The following is a 20976-nucleotide window of genomic DNA, read 5'->3' as shown; positions in this document are numbered from 1 at the left end:
AACACCCGAGCACACCTGGCATAGACAAATGTTATATATATCAGAGCAGCAGAGGTCTGAATGGATGCCACAATCGTCAAACACTGATAGAATTTAAAAAGAATAGATACTGAAGCAATGGATTTATAAAAGATCCAGATCTTTCCTCCCTCCTCATAATTCGAAAGGGAAGAATGAAAACTCGAAGCTAACCCTGTCTGCACTCTTCTCTCATCACCAAGCATGGGTTCCAGAATCGCGACAATCCGAGGATCATGTTTACTGATAATCCGTTTAGCAGTCCTAATCGATCTTTTATTGTCAATGCCACGAATGTTCCACACAATGATCTTATCCATCCGTCACACATCCTGTAAATACGGCCCTTATTTTTAACATACGAAGCCTTGAACTCCAGTTCCCTTTAGTGTAGAGATTTCTGTGCCTCCTAAACTGTTTCCTAGACTGTTCCCCCTCAAGAAGTATCTGTCCCTCCTGTCTTCCTTGTTCCGCCAACTCCTGGTACCTAAAATGACAATCAAAATCTTGCCCCACCTCAATATCATGTTCCTGATTTTATCCCGAACACTGATTTTGAGATGGGCAGTCATAATCTTCTTCTCGAGTCCCATACGCTACAGTAATCGGTCTGATCTCAGAGGAGAAGTAGGATGAGAGGTCCACTTCAAGTGCAGATATCTCCTTCTGGTTTAGCCTACCTTCCATTCCAGAGAATGGGTACGAATGTCTCCCACATCTTGTCACAGCTCTGCTATTACACCTAACACCCACCTCAGTGCGCTTTCGCGAATAAACGTTCCATACCTCAGGTGGAAGATTCTCCTTTTCACCAGCCTGCACTGCTATCTGAGTCAGATCCTGGGTTTGGAAATGGTTACTAGTGTTCTTTGGAGAGATCCCAGCTGCTTCGGATTCAACATTCCTTACTACTAAACCCCCAGGCTGAATCATATCCAGATGACTGACCGCAAGACCCATGTTCTGTTGTGTCTAAACATAAGGCTGCATTCCACACAACATGTCTTCTTCCCCTTGAGAGACAGTAACCTGCTCTGAATGCTGATCAGCTTTATTAGTCAACAAGCAAACCTGTGATCTCGCCTGATGGCACTCCTGACGACTTGGAGAACTAATTGTGTTCTGGCCAGAACAGTTGGAGCGTCAGCTGGATCGATCAACAGAGTCTGAGAAGACACTCCATGGCCTCCACTAGTTCCCGGACTATTGAGAAGCTCTACCTCTCTTCCATCCTTATCACCTGACTAGCAAAGTTCACTTATGATGGCATTTCCACTGGCATGGACATTTCCACAAACACCTGTTGTGTGTACACCCCCCTGCTATCCTTTTCACCAACCGTCGTGCCTATCATAGCGCAATCCTCTGGAGTGGCAACTCCACCAATGTCTGAACGTGCCATGACACCCTCTCCCATACAAGCACTGTTAGTCATAGCAGATTGTATACCCAAAATGTCGCCGCAGTATCTTCAACTCTTACAGGGGCATTTCCACAAACAGTTTGTGGGGATCCGTTATTACCATGAAACCTTCGTAGAACCCACTCCTTGGTTCTTTCTACGGTAGCATGATTAATAGAAGAAGAAGAGCCGAAGCTGAACAGAGGTTCCAGCTCCGCGATTATAGGATAAACCTTCCTAAGAACTTGTAATCGCAACACGTGGTTGAAACTTACACCCGGACGGGGAATGACTTTAATTCTCGTAAATGCCTGGAAGTATCCAAATCGTGAGTTGGAGTCGATTTGGACGATCTTCCCGAAATAGCTCGCCAGATCTAGAATAACTGACTCGATCCAAGCATGAGTGGGAATACTAACAATCAGACCCAAACCCCATCGCCCCCAATTACCTCTTCAGGAGTCCACTTCACTATCGATTGAAGCCCCATTTCTTTTTGTAGATCCGCGTTTCCATTGAAATCCTCCATCGTTGCTACAGATTTAAACAGAATCAAGAATTTCATAGATGAAATCCTTATGATCTCTACCTCTGAAAACTTCAAATTCGGCTTCTTCAGAGCACCATATAACCGATCAATACGAACCTCCCAGTCCACCGCAGTTCCCAACATGGAGAGAGCCAACCATCTAAGCCGATTCTCAACTGCTCTAGAATCTGCTATGGTAGTGACCCCGGACTTTGCTTCCTTTATGTTATGAGAGGTAGATGTTGGTTTGATTACCGCATTGAGAAACGGCCGAGCCCCATTCGAAGTTCTCTGCCGATTTTTCGAGTACGATTTAGGTGGCTTTTCAACCCTACTACCCAGTTGACTTTTCGCCCAAGCAATATGTGCCACCCTCCCATCAATTCTTCATTCATGGAGGCAGTTGATGGCATTAAGAGCATCCTGTTCATAGTAGAACCAGATAAATGCAAAACCACGCAATCTATTTAGCTGTCGGTTCCAAGGAAGGAAGGCGTCCCTTATTTTCCCAAATTGGCCGAAAATACGGAGCAGATCGTCTTCGATGGTGTCAAAAGTGAGATTTGCTACAAAAAGAGAGAAGTAGGTTTTAGAAGATTTTCGAGAAGTAACATGCTCCCAAGGATCATCCCGATCCAGATCGCGAGTTCCCACCTGATCGCCCTCCCGCTCTTCCATTTCAGTCGCGAGTTCCCAAGCTATATATAAGATCATAGCCAAAACCATCTCTTCCAGGCTGAGCAACATTCTTCCCATCATCATCTCCCTAGAGCAAGGGACCTCCATCAAGGGTCGGGCTATTTCTGAGAATATAGCACTGGCCCAAGAGTTATTCAGAGATGTCAACAGGAAGACCCGTGGTGGGAATCTAGTGTTGAAAGTGGACATGGAAAAGGCGTATGATAAGGTGAATTGGGAGTTTCTTAAGCAAGTGTTGAGCAGATTCGATTTCAATGCAGTGTGGATTAATCTGGTAGAAAATTGCTGGTCTTCAGTTGGTTCTCGATTTTGATCAATGAGGAGGCATCTGGTTTCTTCAAATCTTCCAAGGGACTTCGGCAAGGTGACCCACTTTCCCCTTCTCTTTTCATCATTGCAGCAGAGGTCCTGAGTTGCAGCATCAAGGCCTTGTTCGCCCAAGAGAGAGCCCTTCCCTTCAATCTGCGTTGCGGGTGCCCTTAGGTCTCCCATCTGCTCTACACAAATGACACTCTTCTTTTCCTCAACGGCTCTCTCACTTCCATCAGAGCCACGAAGGAATTCCTCCTCTCTTACCAACAGACTTCTGGGCAGACCATAAATCAGCTCAAAAGCTCTTTCATTTGTGCCAACACTCTCTCCCCTTCCAGAATTAGAGCGATTGAAGCAACCATTAGTTTCCCTAAGGCGGTTTCTCCTTTAACATACCTCGGTGTCCCTCTTGCAACAGGGAGGCTGAAATCGGCTGCCTTCCAACCTCTGTTGGATAGAGTTGAGGCCCGTATCACTGGATGGCAGGCCAGGCTACTCTCCCAGGCAGGCAAATCGGTTCTTATTCATCATATGCTCAGTAGCATTCCGGTCCATTCCCTTGCTGCAACTCATCTTCCAACTCAGATTTTAGTTTCGCTCGAGAAAAGTTTTGCAAATTTCCTGTGGGCATGGTCTAAAGGAAAGCGCAAGCTCCACTGGCTCAGTTGGAAGTCTATTGCTAATCCCAAAGAGGAAGGGGGCCTGGGAATTAGGAAGCTTCCGAATCTAATGAAAGCCTTTCGTCTCAAGATGGCTTGGTATATTAAATTCAGGGATAACCATAGTCTTTGGAGTTGCTTCATGTCGGCGAAGTATGATCACATTCAGTCCCTGTAGCAGCAGAGCTCCCCTCTTGTGTTCGCTTCCCCGATCTGGAAAAGAATAGTCTCGCTGATCCCTCTGCTAGATTCCTCAACGCAGCTGCTAATTGGGTCCGGCGACTGCAATCTGTGGACCACAAATTGGACGAGAATGAGTCCCCTCAGCCAGATCGATAGAGTGCAAATCCCGCATCACCTAAGGCATATGACAGTAAACCAGCTGCTGGGCAACGTTGGTCCTCTCCCTCCCTCTGCGGCTCTCCTGTATCTCCCTCAAGATGTCATCAATTTTATTTTTGCAAGCAGGATTCTGCCTATCCCAAGGCCCTGACAAAGCTTTCTGGCCATTCACTCCGTCTGGCAATTTCTCAATTAAGTCGGCTTGGGGCCTTAGTAGATCAAGCCATTCCCGTAAGAGTTGGGCCAGATGGGTGTGGCACATCTCTCTCCCTCCAAAAATCTCTGTGCTGGTGTGGAAAATCCTGATCAAAGTCATACCTGTCGAAGCTCGTATTCAAGGCAGGGGTGTTCAACTAGCTTCGAGGTGTGTGTGTTGCATGGCTGATCCGGCCTTGGGGAGTCCCGATTATGATATTGAATCAATTGACCATCTTTTCCCTACTGGTAGTTTGGTGTCGGCGGCCTAGGAATTTCTAGGGAGGAAGTTCCAAATTCAGATTCAGCAGTCTGTTTCCTTGGAGTAGAGGCTTCTTCAGTGGTGGTCCGGGTTGGCAGCAGGTCACCCCAATTCTACTGCCAAAAATCTAGCCCCTTGTTTTCTTCTATAGGAAATTTGGATTGTGAGAAATGCAGTAATGTTTGACGGGTCAATGCCTTCGAAGCCCAAAATTAATGCTCAAATTGAGTGGTGGATCACCTTCTGCCTCTCCAGCCGAATGTGTTCTAAGTCTAGGCCAATGGCTTCGATGGGGCCTTTGCCAGGTCATTCTGATTCCAATGACCACTCAACTCCATCTCTCTACTCGGTGGTGAAATGGAATCGACCCCCTACTGGTTGGGTCAAGGTCAACGTTGACAGATCAGCCGTAGGGAACCCAGGTCCATCTGGTGGAAGGGGCATTTGCAGAGGAGATTCAGGAAATTTTATTTTCGCCTTCTCTGAAGGTTATGGGTTTGGGTCTAATATTCATGCGGAGCTTAGACCCATTCATGATGGTATTCAGAGGTGTCTTGACAAGGGGTTGAACAAGATTATTATTGAATCTGATTCTCAACTCGTTGTCAGTTTTTTGCAAGGTTATTCCGATCCTAGCTAGAAATGGAGTTATTGGCTAGCTAGGATTCGGCTAATGATCGGTTCTGGGCAAATGGTGTTCTCTCATATTCTCAGAGAGGGCAACGCCCCAACGGGTGGGATGGCTAGGATGGGGAGTGGAAATCAAGATTCAGCTATCTTTTCCAATTTCGGCGATCTGGCTCAATAAGTCAGGGGTCTTCTCTTTCTGGACAAGCTAGGATTAGGCTCCATCAGAAACTCTTCAAGACAGTATAGATAAGCCGATTGCTCTCCTCTTCTCGTTATTTTCTTTGGTTTTGGTCTACTTTTCAATAGTGGTTGAGAGTTCTTTTTTGTATTTTTGTTGGCTCTCAGTCTCAATCCCGGTTTTTTGTCCCCAAGGTTGGGTGTAAATTTTGGCAGATATATACAAAGATCAATCTTTTCAGTTATAAAAATAAAAAATAAAAAATAAAAAATAAAAATAAACGTAACTTGATTGATTTTGATAGATCTATTATGTTTAATATGATGTTCGCTATAATATTTGCTTGTTTTGGTTAAGTAAATCACTACTTAATTTTATGTCATGGAACTCATGCTTTGATTCATTTTGAGTATATAGTGCTGATTCACATGTAATTTATGTTGTTCCAAGTTGGAATATCAGTTTGATATGTGATCCATTGTTTACAATTGTATTACTACAAATGAACATGCATCTCTTGCATGCAAACTATGTGCTTGAATTTCCTGGAGATCTCCTTAGCCTATAACTGGTAGAATCATTATCAGATGCCTATCATACTAGTGGAAGCATACTCAATGGGTAGATGCGGGCTTTGTCCATGTCTACTAAATTGGTAAAAGTCTGCCAAGCGCAGATATATGTTTATGATTATCCCACTTGATGCATCCATGCATTTATGCATTATTACAATATTTATACATATGTTTATTCCCTACATTTACATTGTTGGATGATTGTTTGTGTATTGTTATGTGTTGTTCTAGGCCTACATTGTTGGATGGCTGTTTGAGAGAGAGATAGATCCATGGGACACATGGTCTTACTTGTCAGAAGAAGAATTCGTGGCTTTAGACCGATCTTAACTATTTATTTCAGTTAACTCCTTATAATTAATTTGATTTGTTATATATTGCTTGAGATAATGGCTTGGATTTTATAATTTTAAGCATTGGACACGGGATTACCATTATTTGATATAAGTATTAATTTTAGACATATAAATAAGACCCCAAATGAATGGGTCTTTAGCTATATATAAAATAGATGAGTTTAAATGTAGGTTTGATTTTTGAATGTATGATATGTGATTGTGATCATATGGAACTTGAATTCTAAGTTAATCATATCTAAAGTATTCCTGACTTAAGTAAAACGTAATGGACGATTCAAGTACACTTGAGCTCGGATCTCGGATCAGTACCCGAAATTCAGGTCGTGACAGATTTCCTACGCAAGCAGTATGTGATGGGAAGAGAGTACGGTACCACGGTGTTGCATCCTTGAGCTCGGCCCAAAAGTTGGGCTGTCTTCGACCCACTTGTACTGTTCTCATACCTATGCTTTCTAAGGGGCATGCCTCAACGGCCCAGATATATATTAAAGGTTGGGCCCATTACTTGGGTAGTGGCCTGTTTGGATTGGGAACTTTGGATTCAGCACCTTAGCAGCTTAGCTAGTAAGTGGGGAGTTAACGCGGCCCAACAAATGGGTCGCGTGTTGAGTCATTTCACATGGGTTGACTGGTAGTTATGGACAAAGTAGATTGAAGGACGAGTGAGAAAATGAATAAGTGTACATTGAATGACGGATAGAAAACATCGTACGTCGTGTGTTTGGCTCGAAATCTTCGCTATAAAAGGAAAGAACTGAAGCTCATGATCTCACAACACCAAGAAACCGACGAAAAAGAGAAGAAAGGAGAAGGGAAAAAAAACAAAAAACAAAGAAACAAAACATGGGTGGTCAAGAAACAAACGGTGTAGCTGATGCGATCGACTTCCCACCCCAAACGGAGGACATAGGGCTCGCCAAAGCAGTTCCTTCAACAGGTGGGCCCACATTACTGAAAGAAGTGATCGGTGAGAAAGTGAGAGATGCGATCCCCGACGAGAAAGAAAAATGTGACACCCAAGTGGAGCCTCAGCCACAGGAAGGTGTGGCCCAGATTGAGAAAGAAGATAATGATCAGAGGTTCGGCAGCCAACCGACGGTTACGCTGAATTCTGGTAGGAAGATACCGTTATTGGGGACGGGAACAGCATCCTTCCCTATACCGCCAATCGAAGATCTAAAGAATGCGATTCTTGATGCTATGGAAGTTGGGTACCGCCACTTCGACTCTGCGGCCCTCTATCAGAGTGAAGAAGGGCTTGGAGTGGCCATAGCTGAGGCCCTTGAAAAGGGCCTCATCAAGAGCCGAGATGAGCTCTTCATCACCACTAAGCTCTGGTGTAACAACGCATGCCCAGAGCGTGTGCTGCCGGCTATCCATGAATCTCTCAGGTAGTAGTCTTCCAGTCTTTCATCACGATCATCTGGTGTAACAAAGCATGCCCAGAGCTCTTCAAGGAACTCACAATTGCTACCTGGTTGCCGAAATATTTGGTATGGCCCATCCTATGTTGGGGTACACCAGATGAACGGAGTGGATCACTAAAAGATGGGATCCACGCCACACCGTCTTCCTCAAAGGGATAACTACTCTGAATTCACTCACATAGATCGATACCTCGAATCCACGAGGAAAAATAAGAAAAAAAAAATTCTAGAAATTCGAAATTTGATTGATAGGTGATAAAAATGAATTTACAACCTTTAAATATTGATACCAAACTTTGGAAGAAGTTTCAGAATCAAATTCCAACTCAAACTCTATATAAACTTATCATTTATAGACAGTCATGATTTCCACACTAGACCTCATGGTTTTCAGCCAAAAATAGTAAGTGTCCTGTTTGTCTTAACCATTTTATAATTCTTCTAATTTTTCTAAGAACTTTTCACGTTGGATAACTCTTAAAGCTCAAAGGATGAAGAGTTATAATCAACTTACTATAAATAGTAAAAACGAAAATAATATGGATTTTGGAATCTGGTTGGGTGGCTAAAGTAGCTTCTCTTACCCAAAATCATATATGTTACATCGAATATCTCATTCCGGTTTGCGCGAGATACACCTGTTTTAAGGTTCTAACAGTCCAAATCACTTCCATCTCTGATCGGGCCTTCTCTGGTCCATCTTGGACATGAAAGTGTCCACGACCTGCTCTACATCACCGAAATATTTGGTATATGACCCATCCTATGTTGGGGCACACCAGATGAACAGAGTGGATCACTAAAAGGTGGGCTCCACGCCTCATTTCGAGTTCCTTGAAGTGCACATGTGGGTGGCTAGGATTTGATCATTGCATTCATTCTGACCATTGTCCCACGTGATTTTGGTCTCCATTGCAGGAAGCTGAGGTTGGAGTATGTGGATTTGTACTTGATTCATTTCCCAGTGAGATTGAAGGAAGTGATATTGGACACGACATGTGAGAAGGATGATATCCTTCCCCTTGATATGAAATCCACATGGGAAGCCATGGAAGAGGTCCATAAGATAGGCCTTGCAAAGTCCATTGGAGTCAGCAACTTCACTTGCAAGAAGCTTACAGATCTACTGGCCCATGCTAAGATCCCTCCTGCCGTCAATCAGGTGGGTCACTTTGTCAATTACACCAAGTGTTCACGCATAAGTTCACATTCGTGTCCTAATAATCCATTAAGCGTCCTGATTGCTCAACACATACAGGCCGACCGTCAGCGATCCAGACTGTTGGATTGATGGGCCTCAATGTGGTTGGGTATGATGGTAGTCATTGGTCTTTGGCCTACTTCCTAAAGCTGTTGCTGTTTTTCTCCCTAAACTCTGTTGGAATATGGCCAATGATAGAATGACCATGATCTTCCAATCTGGGAGGTTTTTGGGGCATTCCTGATCGACATTGTGGCCCACAGATGGAGTCTATATTACTGAATTGTGGGCATCACCTGCATTGGGCATCATGAGCTATAATTCTCAACCACCATGACATGGGCTAGATCCCTTGGACATGAGTTGTTTTTCTTTCTTCCTTCCTCTATTAGGTGGGCCAACATGTGTATCTACACATCGCGACCATCTAATCAAGAATGTACAGCGGTGAAAATGCCCCGCATTCGCAATCTGATGGTTGTTCTCATGACCACATATCAGGTGGAGATGCACCCAGTTTGGCAGCAGCAGAAACTGAGGGACTTCTGCATCGAAAAGGGCATCCATGTAAGCGCCTACTCGCCTCTAGGAGCCAAAGAGTGGGGCTTTGATGTCGTTCTCGGCAATGCATTGATCAACGACATTGCCCGTGCCAAAGGAAAAAGTGTTGCCCAGGTGCGTAAACATCTTCTTGTTTTTGTTTTTTTCTTTATTTATTTATTTGCATTCTCTTCAAACAATAAACTTGAAATGTCCAAATCACAATCAGCAATATTAGTGTTACATTTGGAATAAATGTAACTACACTTTGAATGCTAAGGAAGGTAATCACAATTGGATCATTTCCTATATATATATATCTTAATCCAATTTAATTGTGCAACCAAACATGGCATACACAAGCTACGACCAATCTTTAAACCTGCAATATTGTCTAAGCAGATTGCATTGAGATGGGGATTTGAGCAAGGTGTGAGCTTGATTCCCAAGAGCTTCAACAAGGGGAGACTCAAACAGAACTTCGCGATATTGGACTGGCAGTTAACCGAGGAAGAGCTACAGCAGATCGGAACAATTCCGCAGAAGAGGGTTGCGACAATACCAGAGTTCATATTTCCGGATGGCATGTTCAAGTCTCCTGAAGAGTTTTGGGATGGAGAGATGTGAGATCTTCACTTGGGTTTTCTATAAAGACTACGTGGGTCAGAATAAACAGAAATAGGCAACCTTATTAAGGAAATGAAAGGCCAATTTCTTAAAATGATTGTACTGTTTTGGTTTGTTTTTGTGGATTTATCTTCCACACTGTAATGGGTTTTTGTTGTATTGCATTTTCCTGTTTTTTGGCAGAGTTTTCAATTTTCTCATTGTAGGAGAGAATGAAGTGTTGTATTAGTATTGGGTTGTTTTCCATGTTGGTTTTTCTTCAATCATCCTTTTCATAAATGTGGTTCATGTCAACTTCACAGCACGTGTGAATTTGGCACACTTGTGCTGGATCTTAGCCACACTTAAGGCAGATCCAGAAGAGAACCTGGGCTCGGCAGCTTTGGCTGGCGCTGGGCTGGGTGCGGTTAGAAAGAGAGCTGTCCCTCCCTAGTCTTGGCTGGAGCTCGGTGGGTGCTGGGCCCTTGTTTTAAGAGTGTTTTAAGCTCTCTATTTTTTAAAATAAGTTGATTCATCATTCTCTAATATCTATTTGTCCCTATTACACCATTAATAAAGAAAAAATTTGTATATTATTTGTAATGAGCTCATATATGATAGGTGATGCGGTGATGGACGTGATGAAGTCGAGCACGTTGATAATTATTTCAATTATGTGGAGTTCCTCTGGACTCTTCATGGAGATTCCTCAAATCTATGAGGGGAAATAGAATTAATTAAATTCTAATAAATTTGAAAATAAGTTGATTCATAATTGCCTAATATGTATGTCCCTGTTACACTATTAATAAATAAATAAATAAATAAATCAAAATTTGTAATTATATAAAATTCTATTTTTAATAAAAATCATAATTCTAATAAAACTCTTTTAAAGCTTAATTTCTAAGAGTAAAAAATTCCAAATAAACTTTTGATAGAAGAGTCGTAGCATGATTTCAAGTTATTTCTATAAAAGTAGAAATTTAAAATTTAAAAATAAGAAAATATTATAAATAATGGAATTACTAAAAATATTAATTTTTTTCTTAAATTTTCATTTTTGAGTTAAAAGCGTCTATTTTTTGGCAAAAACAACATATGCAGGTCGGTTCACCTTGGATGGCCCGTTACAGTAAAGATTAATAGGTTGTGTGCTCCGTAATAATACCGGATCAAAAGTTATGACTAATTTACCATTCACTTTCTTTTGTTCCAACTATACTAGGAATGTATGACCTTATCTTTTTTATTTGGCACCTGCCCTAAAATTATAAAGCCATGATTACTGAGAAAAAAGTTACATCATGGTATGCTCCCATCTTTTTCATTAAAATAAATAAATAAATAAATAAAACTGAATTAGAGGAATTAGAGGATCATCAACCTGGAGCTTTCGCACGTTGTACCCTGGTCCTCATTTCCGACAAGCAGGGTCCTTGTTTCACTAATTTGCCTATTTTGTCTTTCTATTGATGAACCATGCTTCAAAATTCTCCTGGACGGGCGCGGATTAGCCACTGAACGTTTCAGTAGTGACATCACTGATGAAGTGATGTGGTCATATTTCATTGGCCCAAAAGTTGAGACTCACTGGAAGCGTTTAATGCTCCTCCGTGGAAAAAGAAAACGCCATTTACAAGCAGCATTCGTACTCGGCCACGAAAACATCTTCGTTTATCTTCGAAAGCGGATTGCGTACTGACTCAGGACGTGGATTGCGCCATGCCCAGCTCGTCTCTAGCCCCGAACGGGCAGTTCTGTGGGCAGCCCACTGTAATGTATCTGTGTATCTAAGCCGTCCATCCCTTTTCTCATATTATTTTAACTATACATATGTATATATGAGATAGATTCAATGCTCAAATGGACCACACCACGTATGACTCTTGCATTCAATGCAACTGTCGTACGTTTAACGCAACCAAGCTTATTATTTGGTGTGGTCCACTCGAGCATTGGATCTACCTGATATTTTTGTTCAAATTTTAAAATGATTTGAAAAATGGGATAGACGACTTGGATAAACAAATACATCACGGTGGGCGACCGACAGATCTGCCCATTCAGGGCTAGAGACGGCGGGGGCAGGACGCAATCCGCGTCCACTGACTCTGAATGCCGAATACTAAGTAAATTCTCGGGGCAAGTAAATTCTTTGGGCCACGTCGTAATATATGTATTTTATCTACTCTGTCCATCCATTTTATAGACATTTTAATAAAATGAGATAAAAAATGAAGCATATACAAAGCTCAAGTGGACCACACCACCGTAAAAATTGTGAATTGAACCGTATACTGTTGAAAAATTCTTTTGGGGACAGAAGTTTTGGATCAAGATGATATTTATATTTCCTTTAATCCATGTCCGTGTGATCTTTTGAACAGGTTGGATGACAAATAAACATCAGTGTGGGCCCTAAAAAGGTTTCAACGGTGGAAATCATTATTCCCACTGTTTCTTATGGTATATATGGTCCACTTGAGTTTTGGATATTCTTCAATTTTGGGCTTAACCCTTCCAACTAGCTGTAAAAACGGATGGACGGCATGGATTAGGGTTATGATTTTCTAGTACTTCGAATTTATTCTGTTTGAGATTTGAATTTCAAGCGGATGTATGATTTAGAAGCTAGACCACTGGGAACAACGTGGCTAATCGGCCACATCGGTCCTCCGACTTGTAGGAAAAGAAATGCCGAAGCTCGAGATGTGTTAGGTGCAAAGAAAACAAAAAAAAGAGGAAGAAACAACATTATTGTAGAGGGAAAAGGAAAGAAAATAAGTGTTTTCTATGGTCGAGTGCAAATGCGGCCAGTAAACAGCATTTCTTTTTAGTGACGGAGGAGCGTTAAATGCTTCCAAGTGGCCCCCAACATCTGCGCCAATGAAATACGAAATACGACCATATTGCTGCATTAGATATGTCTCGAATGAAGCGTTCAGTAGCTAATCCGCGCCCCTCCTAGACTCAAAGATCTTGCACGAGCTGTTTACATGTGTATGTCTTTGTACTCCGTTCACATACTGAAAAACTTTTATAGCCAATCCACGAAGATGGTACCAAGTTTTGCAAGGATTTGGGATTTTCAATAGTCGAGGTGGAGAGCGACTCCCGGGCAGAGGTTGGCCTTTTCTCTACAGCAGGGAACATCCCATGGAATGTGTACAATTGGAAAAATCAGTTTGATTCCATCAGAGCCATGGGTACAATTTCAATCAAGCACATCCATAGAGAGGCCAATACCGTGCCAAATTGCCTAGCTCGCTGGGGCAGTTCTAATCAGAAGACCAAATTCTTCTGGATAGTCTTACACCTCCCTCTCCTCTCCCGAGGGGATTTGGTCCTAGATAGGACAGGTTGAGGTGCAGTTCAGTTTTCTTAGTCTTTATTTCTATTTTTCCCTCAATATAATAGGAGGGCCCATTGGAGTGGGCCTCCCGAATGTGAATGCCTTGAAAAGCTAAGAGTCTTGGGCCTTTATTTATGGCCTGAGCCTCATGCACAGATTGTTAAAAACTCTCTATATCAATGAAATTTTGAGGAGTCTTTTGAAAAAAAATAAAAATAAATTTGACAGGCCACTAAGGCCCCGTTTATTAAATCTGAAGTCTAAAGCTTGAATCTGAAAGCTGAAGCCTGAATCTGAAATCTAAAGCTTAAATCTGAAATCTGAAGTCAAAAAACATGTTTGGTAACTATGGCTGAAGTCTAAAAATTAAGTACTGAATTTGAAACAATCTGTTTGTTAACAAACATCTGAAATGTCTAAAATATGTTAATTTGACACATTTACCCCTATCTATCTCCTGTTCGAAAATGCTTTACATTATAAATAATTGATCATTGGACCTGCTTCTTTTATTGGATCACACCTTAAATTATCTGAAAAAGTTGATGGATTGTGTGGATCAAACACATAAATCATGGTGGGGCATAAAGAAGTTTCACAGGTTAAAGGTTGATTTTGTATTGCGCAAACAATTTAAAAGAAAAAATTGTCATATTAACTTAAAAAGGAGTACTTTTGTAAGTAAAATTTTTATTTAAAGAAAAATCATTGAGCACATTCCGTGTTCACCATTAAGCCAGACTCCTATCACGAAAAGAATTCAGTGAAAAACCACTTAGCACCTTCCGTCTTCCACGTTAACAACGCATTAACAAACACCACTAAACACGAAAATTTTTTCCAATTCTTCATTAAGTGTATAAATTCAGCGTTAACAAACACAGCCTAACTCAGAGAAAAAAAAAAAAGGGCAGACGAGAATTGCATGCGGCCCTTCTAACAGAATGGCAAATAGTCAACAGTAAAGTTCACATAGCCGGAGGCTATGTTGGGCCACTGTGATGCCTATGATAAATCTACTGTCTATCAGTGTCATATGCCCACGGTAGGACAGAAGCTAAAAAAATGAGGCAGATCAAAAACTCAAGTGGGCCACACGATAGAAAAGAGAGAGTGTGTGTGTGGAAATGCTATGTTGAAAGCTTCGTGTGCTAGAAAAGTTTTGGCCAAGCAAATATTTGTGTTTTCAGTTCATCCCAGTGGGAACAACCTTATGAACGGTTTGGATGAGATATTAAAAATCATAGTGAGCTCGAGGAAGGTTTAAAAGTTGGCCGTTTCTGTCCTCAATGTTTCCAGTCGCGTGCCAAACGGTTTTGCATCTGCCTCATTTTTATCCCCCTGTCCTATTGTGCGCCTGAGAAAATGATGGACGGAGTGGATTTCTTTCTCACGGACATCTCGGCGGGCCCCACATTACTTCCGTCTACAGGAAATACCAGGTGTGCGTCTCAAGCCGCCGCCTTTGACGAAAGAGAAATGCTAATATCTTGCTACCGTCTCAGAAGTTTCATGCCGCTCCATCCTGTATGCACACGTGGAAAACATAAAAGATGATCGTGTCCATTTATCTGGTGGACCAACATGTGAATAAGAAATATATGAGAAATTATTGGATTGTATCACGAAATCACTTCCCTACAAAATCAATTATTATTTAAACGTCCACATTTAACTAGAAAAACTTGCGGCAAATTTATAGCCGTAGTTCTTTTCATCGCTGCATTTTTCATATAAACAGCACATCAATGTAGTGTTCGATCACATGAACAGGCTAGATCAAATCAAAGTGTTTTCATACTTTCTGTAGGAAGAGAGATGCACAGAAATTCTGTGATGGGTTACGTATTATTAACATTTTTATGTTGAAGATTCGCCTTTGGTGATAGACCGATCATTTTCACGTGGGTATTTTTATATATTCGCTGGCATGGTTTTTTAGCTACTCTTAAATTCCCCCCGACATTTGCCGACTGGCGGACCTTCCATTTTATGCCGTTGTAATTAGGAAGTGAAAGTAAGAGGTTGTCTGGACCTCAGTGGGCCTTCTCACCATGGTTCTAAAACTCCATGGATCCTGGAAAGTTGGCCGAGTCAACTTGATTCAACCATATGATGTAGAGCCGGTAGTGGACACTTCCATGTCTAAGATGGATCAAAGAAGGCCTGTTGGAGGCAGAAGTAATCAGGATGGTCAAAACCTAAAACAACATATCTTGTAAATTGAAATGAGTTATTTTGACATATTATATATGATTTTGGATAGGAGAAGCTACTTTACCCACCCAATCCTCTAAGCAAGGTTGTCAATGCCGAATTTGTAAGATTCCATCATATCAATGGTCAAAAATCTTTTTTAATTTCATTTTTACTATTTATAGTAAGTTTTAGTTCAATCATAACTCTTCATCGTTTGAGTTTTAGGAGTTGTGCCCAACATGAAAACGGCTTAGTTAAAATTAAGAGAATAACGTAGTTAAGCCAAATACGACACTTACTAGTAGGAATCATGCCCATATATAAATAATAAGTTTACTATTTATAGTAAGTCATTAATTTTAGGGAGTTTGATTCTGGAAAATTTTCCTAGGTTTGGTATTAGTTAAAGAATTGTAAATTCGTTTTTATTAGTTATCAATTAATTTTTGATTTTCTTAGAATTTATTTCTATTTTCCTATTTTCCCTCGTGGATATGAGGAATCTCTATGATGAGTCCAAAAAAGCTATGTGGACTCAGAGTAATTATCCCCTTGAGGAAGATGGTGATCGACCTCATCACGCCCACCCCTGCATCACCATATTTCTTGTTGAGTTTCTTGGAAAATGGCTATAAGGCCGGACTTGATCAGGTCCGGCAGGACTTGCTGAGTCGACTCAATTCAACTCTGTGTCACTCGACCAAGGGTGATCTTCATGGTGGGTCTATCTCTGTCACCGTTCTGATTTCTTATACAAGTGGCATGTTGATGGAAAAGATGGTATGGTAACAAAAGTCGTGGTATTGCTGCCTTATATTGGGCACGGGAGTTGGGTTGTCTTAAACCCATTTATACTGGGCTCAGACCTATGCTAGCTTAAAGTGTTGGGGGGCCTTGCACAAAACCTTAGGATCTAGCCTCCCAAAACAAACCAAAATTATGGGATAATAAAGCAATGAAATAAATCAAAACATAAACTGTTGAGGGTCAAATATTGCATATCAGACCCCATTTATTACCTGGATTTATGAGCATGACTCTGTTTAACGGCTTGGTTTAACTGTGTATGTGATACAAGGTGTAATTACGAACTGAGACTAAGAAAGGGTGTTTAAAGCTGCGATTTAACGCTCTGATGATACCAAGGCAAGGGACGGACCCCAGGGGGCCAAGATCATCGAATTTACACACCGAAGATCAGCGAAAATCGAGAAACTGAAGTTCAAGTAGCCCAAAATTGGTTCATAATGAAAGATCACAGGGTTCCCACTATCCGTTCAGGTCGAAACTTCATACATGCCCTGAGGGCCATAAATTAACCGTACAATTCGAATTTCATCCGTTCGATCCCTGTGGAAGTGACCCAACGGATAGATCAGCCCATAAACCATTACTTTTGGGCCCACCTGCTATTTGGATATTCTTAAAAATTGGTCTCAACGGGTTAAATGAGCTGACAATATGAATGGATGGAGCGGATTTCTTACATACATCAAGTGGGACCCACATGTATACTGAGTGTACATAAGGTGCACGTGCACCAGCCGTGCACCCTTACAGCCAAAGTCGGTCAGCTCACGCTGACCGACTGCTTCTTCTCCAGATCCAAAAACGCAACAGCGTTTTCACTGGTCCTTCTCAGTGGGGCCCACTCGACACCTGGAGTGATGATCTGAACCGTCCATTGTATCAAGAGGGTGGGCGTGAACATCGCCTAGGTGGCGTAATCTTAGAAGATAACGGAGAGTGGATTTCAACTGTTAAAACGGATGATTAACGGTGGAGCGAAAGAATCAGTGGGCCACACGGAATTCAACATGAAACCAGTCAAATCTTACTGGTTTTTCGACGCGAATCGAATGGTCGGAGTGGATTTTACACACGGCACCAACCAGAGGTTCGCCGCCTTCACAGCGCCCGACCGCGCACGCTCTGCTGCGTAACAGAGGCTGCGGACGACCTTAGTGGGCCATCATCACGGACCAAATCATCAATCCGGTCCGTCCATCATGTAGAGGGACTCAATATTGTCAGAACCATGCTGACCGTTTTCAGCCATTCACGCATACGTGGCCGCTACAACGATCACAAAAGGACCGTTCGAATAGCGTTACAACAGGAATTCTTCCATGGGCAGCATCAACAAGGATCAAAACAGACCATGTTCGGTCGAAATTCTGAGGAGAAGCTGTTGGACGGCATGGATCTTTCAAATGATAGAAGAAATGGGCCCACCATCGTCCCAGCGCAGGCCATGTGTTCAAACAGAACCTGGGCGCTGCTGTTTTCGTGGCTGCGTAAATAAACTCGCAAGGAGTCTCCAGCTTCCGCTACCTAATCCTACCAGGACTCGACAGCAGTCCGGAAGAGAGATTCCTTTGGGGGACGATAGTTCTATAAGAGAAGGAGTTACGGTTTGGTTGAAAGGAGGAAGGAGAGTGTGGCTGCTGTGCGTACTGGAACGGCTGGAGCAGTTGCTACTGCTGTGTACGGTCAGGGAGAAAGACGGCAGGAGTGGACGAGCTAGGGAGAGAGAAAGAGGAGCAGAAGTTTGGTGGCTTGGGTTTGGGTTTTGAACGTGAGGAAGAAAAGGAAGAAGAAAAGTGGCTGAGTTGGTACTGTGCTATATTTATTTTCTTTCATTTTAAATTGTTTAAGAGATTCATCCACATCATGCCAATGTGTGGCTGGCTAGGGCTAAGAGGTGAAGCTTGTAGTTTGATGGGAGAAACTTTGCTGGTGCTTATTGTTTAAATGGACTGATATTGATTTTTTTTGTTCAGATTAAAAAGAGTACTTTCAGTTATTTTTAAGGGTTTGTTGTGACTGAAATTACAATGGATCTGCGATGATTTTTGAGTATTTCTTTCTTCCTTTTGATGCTCATGACGTCAGGAAACCCTGTTGTTCACCATAGTCCCCTGGGCATGGTAGGATGACAGTACCCTTCCTGATCTTCATACATTGTTGAATGGTTGGTAATTAGTTTAATCCTGTTGTTTACTTTGTCTCCTGGGCATGGTTAGATGATGGAATCCATTCTAATTCATGCACCTTTCATCTCTTGAAACCTATATCAATGGCAGTTCAGGAAATTTTCATAATTTGGGATCCTGGCATACGATCTCCCTGATCTCTACAAGTGGATCCTCTGAATCCCCAGTTCCCTTCCTTTGAATTACTTAAGTTTTAGATAATTATTCCACAAATTATTCCCTAAGTTTTATTTGATTTAGATCGCATCTTAGTCTAGTTCTAGTTCTGCTTGATTTCAGATAACGTACAGGTATCAGTCCCTGTGGATTCGACCTCGGTCTTACCGAGTTTATTACTACATCACAACCCTGCACTTGGGGTGTGAACAAGTTTTTGGCGCCGTTGCCGGGGACTGATAGTTACGATTTTCTGAAATTAATTGGTTTTAGGATTAGTTTAAGATTAGGATTTTATTAACCTTAGTTTTTATTTATTTATTTATTTTTATTTGAGTTCAAAACTAACTTGTTTCTTGTTTTATAGGATCTGGATATAAGTTTCTCAATTGGTAATCCCTTCCTAATCTCTCTACTTTTTCATATTTTTAGAATTTAGGTTATTTCTTTCCCTTCTTAGAAATTAACTTTCTATTTTTTTTTATTTTTATTTTTTTTTGTTTTATTTTAGTAACTTTCTAATTCTAACACTTTTAGAAACTAATTTTGTTTCCTAATTTATTTTTAGAATATTTGTTTAGGAACTAACCTTCCTATTTTGTAGGCCTTTAAGATAGAAATCTCTAATTCGGTACACTCCTTCCCTACTTTCTATTTTTCAATTCTCTTTTAGTAATCTACTTTCTAGTTTAGGACTCTCTTAACTTATTTTAGAAATTTTCACTTTCTTTTAGGAATACTTTCTTTTAGAAATTAGCTTACTACTACCTTTATTTTAAAGGATTGTTCCTCTTCTTTTTAGTATCTAACTTATTTTTGTTTTATTTTGCAGGTCCTTAACTTAAGAGCTTCAATTTGGTAATTCCTTTCCAACTCTCCCTCTCTTTCTTTCTAGATTTTCTTTTCCTTTCTTAGGATTAGGTTTTTAATTAAGGGTTGTGAGTGTTTCATGCCCAAGTGGGCCCGTGACAACACTCGACGTCTCTTGACTGAAGGAGGATTGGTGGAGGGGTTGACTATCCATCGCAGGACTAGACACCGCTCAAAATCCCCTGAGTTAACTGAGGTTATGGCTGAAGACCAACCTCCTCTACTTCCACCAAGGGTGGAGGATACCCAAGATGAAAATGAGGTGCAACAGGCACCCCCGCCTCGTACTTTACGAGATTTTCTACAACCGGCGGGAGTGAGTACGCCCTCATGCATGATTTTTCCTGAAAACACAGGACAAATGGACATCAAGCCAGGAGTTATCCAACTCCTTCCCAAATTCCATGGACTTGAATCTGAAAGTCCATATTTACATTGAAAGAGTTCGATGAGATAATAGCTACATTATGTTTTCCTAATGTATCTGAGGATACAATTAGCTGAAACTCTTTCCTTTTTCCTTAAAAGAGAAAGCTAAGACGTGGTTACATTCACTACGTCCTAGATCCATTGGCACATGGAACGACATGCAGAGGGAATTCATAAAAAATTCTTCCCACATCATAAAACAATTACCCTCAGAAAAGCAATCATGAACTTTGCCCAAAAAGAAGATGAAACATTCTTCCAATGTTGGGAAAGGTTCAAAGATTTGGTCAGTTCAAGCCCACAGCACGGATTTGAAACGTGGCGCATTACAAATTTTTTCTATGATGGACTGACATCTTCCATGCGCCAAATGGTCGAGACAATGTGTAATGGAGAGTTCATTAATAAAGATCTAGAAGAGGTTTGTGACTACCGCGATAGTTTGGCTGAAAAAACACAATCTTGGGACTATTACCCAAAGTCGAACACCACGTCTAGGCCGACTCAATTAAAGGAGAAAGGTGGATTATATCTCTTGAAAGAAGAGGATGATCTCAAGTGTAAAGTGACTACGCTCATAAGGAAAGTTGAGGCCATGGAAGGAAAGAAGGATAAGGTCAATGAAATTGTTTATGGCATCTATGATTGCAACATTCACACAACTGAAAACTGTCCTACAATACCGCCTTTCGAGGAGTGTTGAATGAACAAGCCAATGCCGTAAATAACTATCAAAGACCTTTTACTGGACCTAACTCCAACACATACAAACCTGGCTGGAAAAATCATCCAAACTTTAGTTGGAGGAATGTACAAACGGCGACTCCTCCCGGTTTCTTCAATCAAAATCCAAATCAAGTGAAACCTCCAGAGGAACCGGTTCAAAATCCCATACAAGAGCCGGCTCAGGCAATGCGTGGAATTACAGATTTTATGCAAAAGATAGATTCTCGTATGACTGTTATAGAAAAGGGAATGCTTCCTTCACAACCTCTCCCCAATCCTAAACCGCAGTACGAGAATAATGATCCCAGCTC

The 20976-nt window shown here is 41.4% G+C and overlaps 1 protein-coding gene and 1 non-coding gene across 2 annotated transcripts; one reads left to right on the top strand and one right to left on the bottom strand.

Moving 5' to 3' along the window:
- Nucleotides 1–6926: 6926 nt before the first annotated feature.
- Nucleotides 6927–10201, top strand: LOC131237653 (non-functional NADPH-dependent codeinone reductase 2-like). Its single transcript, XM_058235542.1, has 4 exons — nucleotides 6927–7551; nucleotides 8506–8749; nucleotides 9290–9463; nucleotides 9731–10201. The coding sequence occupies exons 1-4, from the start codon at nucleotides 7004–7006 to the stop codon at nucleotides 9953–9955; spliced, it is 1191 nt and encodes a 396-aa protein (XP_058091525.1). The 5' UTR covers nucleotides 6927–7003; the 3' UTR covers nucleotides 9956–10201.
- A 9943-nt stretch (nucleotides 10202–20144) lies between these two features.
- On the bottom strand, nucleotides 20145–20251 carry LOC131238238 (small nucleolar RNA R71). Its single transcript, XR_009167645.1, has one exon. It is a non-coding gene; the product is annotated as a small nucleolar RNA R71 (small nucleolar RNA).
- Nucleotides 20252–20976: the final 725 nt, after the last annotated feature.

Source organism: Magnolia sinica, chromosome 2, assembly GCF_029962835.1.
Source record: "Magnolia sinica isolate HGM2019 chromosome 2, MsV1, whole genome shotgun sequence".
Lineage (NCBI taxonomy): Eukaryota > Viridiplantae > Streptophyta > Magnoliopsida > Magnoliales > Magnoliaceae > Magnolia > Magnolia sinica.
The sequence above is the reverse complement of the archived record's forward strand: the minus strand, read 5'-3'. Positions and strand labels throughout refer to the sequence as shown.

Bases quoted from the DNA above. Each gene is read 5' to 3' on its own strand.
- LOC131237653 (XM_058235542.1), top strand. From the start codon at position 7,004: ATGGGTGGTCAAGAAACAAACGGTGTAGCTGATGCGATCGACTTCCCA. The intron at 7,552-8,505 runs GTAGTAGTCTTC...TCTCCATTGCAG, and splicing joins GCTATCCATGAATCTCTCAG to GAAGCTGAGGTTGGAGTATG. The intron at 8,750-9,289 runs GTGGGTCACTTT...ACCACATATCAG, and splicing joins TCCCTCCTGCCGTCAATCAG to GTGGAGATGCACCCAGTTTG.